General features: G+C 37.0%; 1 protein-coding gene across 1 annotated transcript in view; it reads left to right on the forward strand.

Moving 5' to 3' along the window:
• Window positions 1–4,813: 4,813 nt before the first annotated feature.
• The window catches only part of LOC106872886 (uncharacterized), a 41,498-nt gene continuing 35,864 nt past the window's right edge, over window positions 4,814–10,447 (forward strand). The window contains exon 1 of the mRNA XM_052976758.2: window positions 4,814–6,505. Coding sequence (XP_052832718.1) covers window positions 5,727–6,505 — 779 coding nt within the window. The 5' untranslated portion in view covers window positions 4,814–5,726. The remainder of the gene's footprint in view (window positions 6,506–10,447) is intronic.

Raw genomic sequence — 10,447 nt, forward strand, 5'->3', positions numbered from 1 at the left:
CAAACACTTGTTGATAGCCTGGATAGACTATAAAAAAGCTTTTGATAGTCTACCACATAGCTGGATTAAGAAATGTCTGGAGATTTATAAAATAGCAGCTACTCTATAAAACTTCTTGTCTGTAAGTATGAGATCATGGAGAACCACACTGACTTTGAACAGCGACAATGAATCTCTCAATGCTGGAGATGTAAGAATTTCTTGAGGCATTTTCCAAGGTGACTCTCTATCACCACTCTTCTTTTGTCTAGCCTTAATGCCTCTCTTGAAAATGCTCAATGATGTACAATACATTTATAAAATGTTTGATAAAAATATAAATCATCTCATTTATACAGATGGTTTAAAGCTCTTTGCAAAAAATGACCAACAACTACAGGGTTTACTAGCGATTGTTAAACAATTCAGTGATCACATCAGGATGCAATTTGGCTTCGATAAATGTGCAAAAGCTACCTTTATCAAAGGAAAAATGACAGAAACATCTAATGTTAATCTTGACCAGTAGAATGTCATAAAGGAGTTAGAACAAGCAGAGAGCTACAAATACCTAGGGGTATTTGAAGGGGATGGGTAATAATAATAATAATAATAATAATCCTTTCTACTAAAGGCACAAGACCTGAAATTTAGGGGGGAAGAAGGCTAGTCAATTACATCGATCCCAGTATTTCACTGGTACTTAATTTATCAACCCTGAAAGGACGAAAGGCAAAGTTGATCTCAGTGGAATTTGAACCCAGAATGTAGTGACAGGCAAAATACCAGTGTGCTAACTATTCTGATAGTTCACCGAATAATAAATGCCCCGATGCAGTACCAGACACTGGTTCTCATGTTTTGTCTTGGTATAAAAGATGGGTTACAGCAAATATTCTGCTCAAGACCACAGATTTGCTTGTCAGTTGTTTGACCTTAACCAGTTGAGCATGTCCCTTGGTGGCTGTCAATATGTGCATCTCTGATCACGAGCAGAAGTAGTGGGGGAGCATCATAGCTATGTGTTGAGAGGAATTCTTTGGGGTTTGAATAATTCACGCACGTGATATCGGTTGAAATATAGTTGCATTATCCTTCTTATCTACCAGTAAGGTGCATTATATTCATATTTTCTGAATGATATTAAAATTTCTAAAATGCCAATTTATTTGGCGTTTTTACTTCATAGTTTGTTTTCTTTCTTTTTTGGTGGCTATTTTACGTACTTATACCAAAAGATGATTGGAAAATAAAGAGGTAAAAGGCACAATTTTGACTAAAACTAAAAGTTATGCATAAAAAAATATGCCATAAATAAGTTAAATTAATGGCATTCTTTCTTTTTGTGATCAGAAAATAGAAAACATTTAAAAGAAACACAGACACAGTGAGATAGACAAAGGCCATAGTCTAGGTTTTAGTTGGTGTATCACAAGTGAATTTCAGGAAAATGTGTGAATGTAGTTGGGTGTTTGTTTAATTCTTCTTCCTCGCAGCAGAAAATTAAAGTGAAAGTATCAACACTATTCAGTAATGTGTAAACCAGTGGTTCTCAACTGGGGTCCATATGGCCCCTGAGGGTCCTTATAAGATTTTGGGGTGTTCACACAACAAAATAGTAAATTGGGGACCTACAATAATATTCTAAGGGCCTCTGAAAAAAATTTGCTTTAGATGTATGTATTGGTATGTATGGAAGAAACAGTTAAGTTTCTTTCACATAGTTCAACCTACACAAGGGAATGTATGAAGAACAAAATAAGAGGTTTGAAAGAAGTTTCTATAAAACTAGTTTTTAAACGTCAAATGGATATGGAGACCCAGCAGAATAAAATAGTAATCAAAGGGGTCCATAGGTAAAAAATGGTTGAGAACCTCTGGTCTAAACAAACAGGTAGAAATGGCACCCTACACTTACTTTCTCCCCCATCCTCAATCTCTTCAAATTCCTATGTTTTCAACAATGAAGATTACGATTTGATTTTGCATGCCAACTGCTTATGGTAATTTTCACTTTGTGATCATAAACCGAAAAAAAGCCAAATTGATTAAATAGTTTTTCTTTTAATTCTGATAAGACACGACTAGTACGCAATTTGACTAAACATGAGAAAAATATTTATATCATGTTTTATTCAATAGCTTAAACAAAGCAATGGAACAAACAAAAAATATATATTAAACCAGTCATTTATTTAGGTTTCCTGTTTACCTTATTTCTCCATTAGGTTCTGTTACTGCTTTGTTGTAGGTCAACAAAGGTCTCATAACGTTAAATTCTTCACACTTTGCAATACCTGGCCATATCAAATTCATAAACTTTTCTATTTTACGAGGGTGGGCTGAATAATTAATAGGCTGACTATGAAGGCGTGATGCTAGTGATCCATTAGTTTCAACTCTTATTAATAACTGAATTGCTTCTTTCTGACAACTGAAGACTTCAGAAGTAAGTAGTAGTAACGTCGCTTGAAAATGGACAAAATTTGGTATAAATAGATACCCACAAACACTTTTACATACACATATATACAAACAGATCTTCTCCCCCCAACACACATATATACTTGAGCAAACCTAAAGTTGCAGTCATTCCAGTCATGGCCATCCTGCTTTTTTTTTTTTTTTTTCTTTTCAGATGTAGTATATCTAGGATTAAATCATTTAATGACTTTCGTTGTAGGCTGAATGTAATTTGAGGAAAATTTGGCTGCTATTTCTAGCAAGTCATGCAGTATCTGTTTATCATCAATAGAGTTACATTAAATATTAAACTGAGCCTGAACGACTACTTTTAAGATACATGGCGAATTCTATAAATATGCCTGTTCCTAGTATCATAGTACTAATAGTAGCATTTTCGGTTGTATATTTAATTTGATATATATCTTTCGTTTCAGTCATTAAACTGTGGCCATACTGGGACACTATTCTTTTATTCTTTTACTTGTTTGAGTCATTTGACAGTAGCCATACTGGAGCACCGCCTTTAGTCGAACAATTCGACCCCAGGACTTAATCTTTGTAAGCCTAGTACTTATTCTATCGGTCTCTTTTGCCGAACCGTTAATTTACGGGGAAGGGTCTAGTTTAACACCGGACCACAAAAAAAAAAAGAAAAAAAAGTCTAATAGGTGAAAAAAAAAATGTGTAGTAAACGAATCTGAAAACAAAAATTTGTGCAAATGAACTGGGGGAGGGAGGGGAGAGGACTTTCGGAAAATTCACACGATCCGAATTTTTTCCTCATAACTTTTATAGGAAAATGGTTATCTTTTTGTGAAATTTGATAAATACTTTCCAAACATCATAGATTATGATTATAAAGAAATTTGTGAGGAAAATTTTTCTGGCGGGGTGAGGAGAGGAGTTTCGAAAAAACAGTGGTCTTCCACATAAATTCATTGTTTTTTACTCTCCCCATGCCCATTCCAAACCGATTTTGGCCAATTTTTTTACACTTAAAAACTATGGGGGGAGCCTTTTGGGTAAAAAAAAGAAAAAGAAATTGTAGATATTTTCAGAGGAAAAAGTGTGATTTAAGGGAGATTTGGCTGTCGTTTCTAGCACATCCCAAGACAACCTTCCTCGCTTCTTTCTCACTTCTAGCATGTATTGATGTTTTTCAATATTTTTCTCCCCATAGACGCATTTATAGTATATAAAAAAAAAAAAATTTGAAAATTTATGATTTTTTTTTTCAATCCCTCTCCCTGCTCCTGATTGTTTCTGGTTATAATTTAAAATATTGGAGAGCCTGAGGATATTTTTGGAAATTTCTCCACAGTGATTTTTTAAAAAATAGGTATATAAAAGATAATTTATTTCAATAGTATACTTTTCTGTTAGAAAATGGGCACTATTTAAATACAGAGGTCCCGATGCATCTATGTAAGGATATGTTTTTACAGTGCACACTCGGTAGGGTTAGTTTTAGTTTTAGTTAGGATTAGAATTAGTTAGGGTTAGGGTTAGTTTTAGGATTAGTTAGGGTTAGGGTTAGTTAGGGTTAGGATTAGTTTTAGGGTTAGGGTTACGTAGATGCGCCAGGACCTCTGTATTTAAGTAATACCAGAAAATGTTTATTTCTTACACACACACGGCCTTGCTTAATAAAGATAGGGGTAAAAATTTAAATTACCATTTTTTTCGTTATATATGCTTATATCCCACCAATGGAGCACGCGTGTAGTCCATTGATGTCATCATTAAGGCGGAGAGGAATTTTTAAAAAAATCATAAATTTTCTAAATCGTTTTTTTTTTTTAAATAAAAAGATGCACCCATCATTTCGAAAATTGTGGTGAAAAACAACTGGAAAAATCCGCGTCAAAACGGAGAAATACCAATTTATGTGGTCTTCTTGATCCGAAACTCCTTTCCTCATCACTTCAGAAAAATTTTTTTCCCACAAATTTCTTTATAATTGTAATCTATTCCGTTTGAAAAGTATTTGTATAAACTTTCATTTTACCTCAAAGTTATGAGGAAAAAAGCGGATCGTGTGAATTTTCCCTAAATCCTCTCCCCACACGTTCAGGAAAAAATTTTCCCCACAAATTTCTTTGTAATTGTAATCTATTCCGTTTGAAAGGTATTTATATTAAATTTCGTTAAAAGATATCCATTTTCCTGAAAGTTATGAGGAAAAAATCGGATCGTGTAAATTTTCCGAAAGTCCTCCCCCCACCCTCGGTTCGTTTGCGCAACTTTTTGTTTTCAGATTCGTTTACTATGCATTTTTTTTTACACTTATTACACTTTTTTTTTTTTGTTTTGGTGGCCGGATGTTAAACTGAATATTAACCAGGGCTGGTGGGTTAATATCTAGTTGACACACACGCACACTCACACACGACGGGCTTCTTTCAGTTTCCGTCTATCAAATCCACTCAAGGTATTGGTCAGCTCGACGCCGTAGAAGACATTTGCCCAAGGTGCCATGCAGTGGGACTAAACACGGAACCATGTGGTTGGTAAGCACAAATTTAGCTGATATTTTTAGGGAGTCGAAAAACCGTTAAAGCGCAGGTTTTTTCAGTTGAACGTTTACTTTATGCTATGTGTACTTTATCCCTACATCTAGCACACACCTTTCGTCTCCTACATTAGTAGTTGTCATGAAGTTTTCCACATGACTGACTGCTTGATTGAAATCAGAAGCCCACCTACTGATACATGCATGCATACATACATACATACAAGTGTGTGTATGTGTGGGGGTGTAGGTACGCACACACACACACACATACAAAACTTAAATAGAAGGCAACCTACATTTAAAAACAACAGCAGTGCTGGTAGTAGTAGTGTGTATATGGATGTGTGTGTGCGTGTGCGCGCGCGCTTCTGTGGGTTAGAAACGAATGAAAAACTGAGAACAAGTTTCTGTTGAGATAATATTAATTTCTTGACCAATGGTGCATCAAAATTACCATCACATGACAGGTAAATCGTTAAATCCATGGTAACCAGGGCACCTACCTACTATATCAAAAGAAAAGAAAAAAGAAAAAATCCTATCAAGCAAATGTTATTCAGCGACTTCAAATATCAACCTGTTGACATAACACTTAGCCACGTACTTTGTGTGAGTTCTATATACAATCTGCTGTCTGGGACATACACTGCTGTCACCATTGATACAATCATTACTGTTACAAATAACCCGCTCAGGAAACTCTATTAAAACTTTTATTTTCTAAATTTTAAAGTATACAAAAACGGTAAATATATTTTCAGTACACATGCAAATCTACTGGAATATCTTAGTCTTTTTTGCTACAAGCACTGTTTCTGTGCTTGGCGATATTAAGCAAGATGTGGTCTACAAGTTCAGTTCTCTCACCTTCGAATCATTACAGGGAGTTTACAGTTCGTCAGAAAATGTTGTTAAGGACATTCAAGTCTACAATGATACAGTCTACGTAAGCATACCACGGCTCACTCCAAATGTTCCAGTAACGTTGGCTACTGTCGAGAAGAAAAACGATAAAGTTGTGTTTAAACCTTTCCCAACCTTGAAAGATCAAAAATTAGGTGACTGCAATGCTTTGCAATCGGTCGGCGGAATACGTGTTGTTCGTAAAACGAATCTACTCTACGTAGCAGATAATAAATACTTAGGGTGTAGTGCCAAACTAATTATTTTCGATTTAGTCAAACGATCAATAAAAACGAGATATGAGTTTCCCAATTCGGTTATCGGTGAAATAAAAAATTCCACACAATTTGAGGACATTGTCGTCGATGGTAAAGGTAATGTGTACATAGCAAATGCTGGAACACCTGGTTCAATCATAGTCTACATGAGTAAAATGAAAAAAAGCTTCGTTTTCCATGATCGAATATTGGAGGTCGTCAATCCTGTCACTTTCAAATTTGGCAACGATTCGTACATTATGAATCAAAGTATAAGTGAAATGACGCTTTCACCCGAAGATGATTACCTGTTCTTCGTTACTCATTATAAGAAGACTGTCCAAGTCCCGACAAAATCTTTTGAGGATATTTCAACCCGGATGAGGTAGGTGGAACACATTCATTTGAAACTTTTATTGTATGTGGCCGTGACGCCTGTTAAGGCTGCGATTCGGCAGTCGTTAGAGCAAAGCATTTTATCAGACACTCTTCCTCATAAATCATCTTCCTAATACTTCTCCCTCGTTCTACCTTTATTCCACGCGCGCTGTATTTTCCCATCGCATCCTCGTGCACACTTCTGCACAAAATATTTTCCCTGTTGAATTTCGTCCCGACAACATAATCTTCTTAAAACCCCTTCCTCTCTCTGTACTTGTGTTCACTCACTGCATTGCCCTCCACTCCACTTTCATTCTCCTTTCGCAGTCTCGCGAACGTACCCAAATACTCATCATATCAAATCCTTGGTTTCACTTCCCTTAATTACACTTCACTGTAACGTGAGTGGAAGTTCCGTTACCTCTTCACGATCACTCTCTTCTTTCTATCTTCTTCCTCACTCTCCCTTCTCTACTATCTCTTTTTCTATCTTCTTCTATATCCCCCATCTCTCCAACTGAGGTTGCCATGTATCACCTCTACTCCAACGCACTAATTTCTGTCCATCTAATCACACTCTTAACATCTCATCCTCTGACACAAAGTCATCTCCTTCAATGAGGACCTTGTCTTACAATTTACTTGGTGATCTCAATGCTGCTAGTGCCTCATGAAGGGCACCCATTACACTCTGTAAGTGGTTGGCATTAGGAAGAGCAGTCACAGAAAACATGCCAAAGCAGACATTGAAAAATTTGTGTAGTCTTCTGACTTACCAGCTCAGGCCAAATTGTCCAAATCATGGTTGTTGTAGAAATGAGTTGCGAGTCACTGGTGCCAAGCTGTATTGGACTTTGCCTTTCCCTTGGATAGCATCAGAGGTGTGGAGAGGGGAGGCTGGTATGCATGGGCAACTGCTGATCTTCCATTTTAAATGATGATGATGATATACAATATATATATATATATATATATATATATATATATATATATATATATATATATATATATATATATATATATTGTATATATATATATATATATATATATATATACATACATACATACATACAGGTGCAGGAGTGGTTGTGTGGTAAGAAGCTTGCTTTCCAACCACATGGTTCCAGGTTCAGTCCCACTGCATAGCACCTTGGGGAAGTGTTTTCTACTATAGCCTCGGGCCGACTAAAGCCTTGTGAGTGGATTTGGTAGACGGAAACTGAAGGAAGCCCGTTGAATATATCTCTATATATGTATGTATCTGTGTGTCTGGGTTTGTCCCCCCACCATTGCTTGACAACCGATGTTGGCGTGTTTATGTCCCCATAACTTAGCGGTTTGGCAAAAGAGACCAATAGAATAAGTACTAGGCCTACAAAGAATAAGTCCTCGGGTCGATTTCTTTGACTAAAAGCAATGCTCCAGCATGGCTGCAGTCAAGTGACTGAAACAAGTAAAAGAATAAAAGAATACAATATATATATATTTCCAAAAATGAATTTAAAGGGATATATTATACTGGTGGTTATTGTGTTTCGTCTTAATTTGGTTTCAGATGCCGGCTAACCACAATGGTCCTTTTGTGATACCTGAGCTAACAATAAGTTGCTAGCCTCTTGTTTGGTAAATCTGAGTGTCCTGTTCAGGATTGCATTATTTCTGTAGAGTAAGTAATAGTATTGATAATGATAAGGAGAATGGAGATTTTTCACATCCATAATTTTATCAGTCATTTACAGCATCCTTTACTGGACCTACATGCATTTCAACTGCATTGACTGCACATTGTTGGATATGCAACATTGTCAGTACAGTTTCATCAGGGCCCTTACTCTCTGCCATTTCGTGAAACTGAAAGAATAAAAAAATAAATAAATAAATAAATAAAAAAATATTAGAATAACAAACTAAGGATATTCCCTTTGAAATGAGAGCAATGGTAAACTTGTAGTAGTAATGACAAATCTACATAAACAGTCAATCCAACCATGACCTATTTTTAGGACTATGTCTCTCGCTTCACCAACCACATTTAGTAGAGGTGAACCTCAGTCAAGATTCCTACAACTATTAATAGCAGCACCCATACCTCCGAAAAAACACTTCATTCAGTTTGCTGATTATTATTTCGTTTTTGAACACAACATGTGATTCGTCTTATACCCAGTTTTTCACTTAGTACTTTTGTACTATGAAATATGTATGTGTGAAGGGGCATGGCTCAATGGTTAGAGTATTGGGCTTGCAATCGTGAGTTTGATCCCTGGACTGGGTTCTGTGTTGTGTTCTTGAGCAAGACACTTTATTTCACGTTGCTCCATTTCACTCAGCTGTAAAAATGAATTGCGATGTCACTGGTGCCAAGCTGTATTGATCTTTGACTTTACCTTGGATAATATCGGTGTCATCGAGAGGAGAGGCTGGTATGCATGGGCAACTGGTGATCTTCCATAAACAACCTTGCCTGGACTTGTGCCTCGAAGGTTAATTTTCTAGGTGCAATCTCATGGTCATTCATGACCGAAGGGGGTCGTTACACTTTTTATATGTATATATGTATATGTGGTGTATATATATAGAAATAATATGATGGACTCTGCTGTTGGTTTCAATGTATGAGGCTCTGACAATGTACTCTTTCTTTGTCAGTCATAATACTTCTGTCAAATGTGACATTTAAGTCCTACCAACGATTTGCAAAAAAGGCCACAGATACTGAAAGTATGAGGATTACAGGTCAGTGGCAGGTGGTATATTTGCAGCTGCTTTTCTCCTTTGCTTTGCACCCCAAAGCCTGTTAATGCTAGTTGCAACAAAGTTTTTAATACCATTCTTACACAACGATCTCCATTTGTTCGTTCCTAGGCTGTTCGCTCAAAGCTGTTGTGAGCTGTCTTCATTTCAGCTTGTCCTTATATTTGAGCCATGGTCCACTGACATTCCTGTGCCCACTCTCAAGCTAGCTGTACGTGAGGACTTTGGGTATTCTTAGAGGTGTTGCTGTACAGATTGTGCTGCAACTGGGAGAATGCCCAGCCACCTTCACATGCACTTATTGTACAATCTTTCCATTGCCTCTACTCGAATCATGGAAAAGCCAAAAAGCAAAAATGGCCACTGCAGTCTGGGTACAATGCCATATTGGAAGCACTAGTTTGAATCTTCCAAATAGCTGGATTTTCTCAACTACCTTTAGCCAGTTGCTGAGTTGAGTTTCAATGTCTTCAGCATCACCAATATCCTTAAGGGAATGATAGTAATTTTTCCCAGGGCAGTGGACTTTTTCTTGGATTGTCAGAATCCCAGAGCTCTGAATGTTGAAGGTGTCACTTTAAGGATATTCAAGTTTCAAGATTTTACTAGGTTGAACTTCAAGTATGACCATGTGGCCATCTTTTCCAGTGGGCTTTAATGTCTGCTGTGTCCCTTTGATTGATGGCATCATTACCTTTGTCATCCATGAATGACCTGCAAACAGGATTTCCGGTTTCCATCAGTTTTGGGACCTCTGGACTACTTCCCTCCTATCTCTACCAGTAGATTCATGTCCACCACAAACAGCACCATGGAAATTGTGCACCTTGCCATAATGGGTTTTTCCAATTGCTGCCATTTAGTGGTAAAATTTCCCAGAGTGGAACATTATAAGCCTGACTACTTCTGTTGGTACTTGGTAGTACTCCCATGCACTTTGGAGTAGCTGGTGAGGCATGCTTGAGTACAATTTGGCAAGATCCAACCACACAATGGAGAGTGAGTTGTTGTTCATCCTTGTTTCTTTTATGACAAGGCTGATCACTTCAAGGCATCCAGAGTAGACTGGGACACTTTCTGAACACTTGTGTTGATGTGCTCATTGGCCAAAAGATATGGTGTTAAACTTTGAGCAATGATGGCTCAAAAGATCTTCCCCTCAACATCCAGAAGAGAAATCTCTTGAAATTGG

The sequence above is a fragment of the Octopus bimaculoides genome, chromosome 24 (assembly GCF_046866305.1).
Source record: "Octopus bimaculoides isolate indiv1 chromosome 24, ASM4686630v1, whole genome shotgun sequence".
Classification (NCBI taxonomy): Eukaryota; Metazoa; Mollusca; class Cephalopoda; order Octopoda; family Octopodidae; genus Octopus; species Octopus bimaculoides.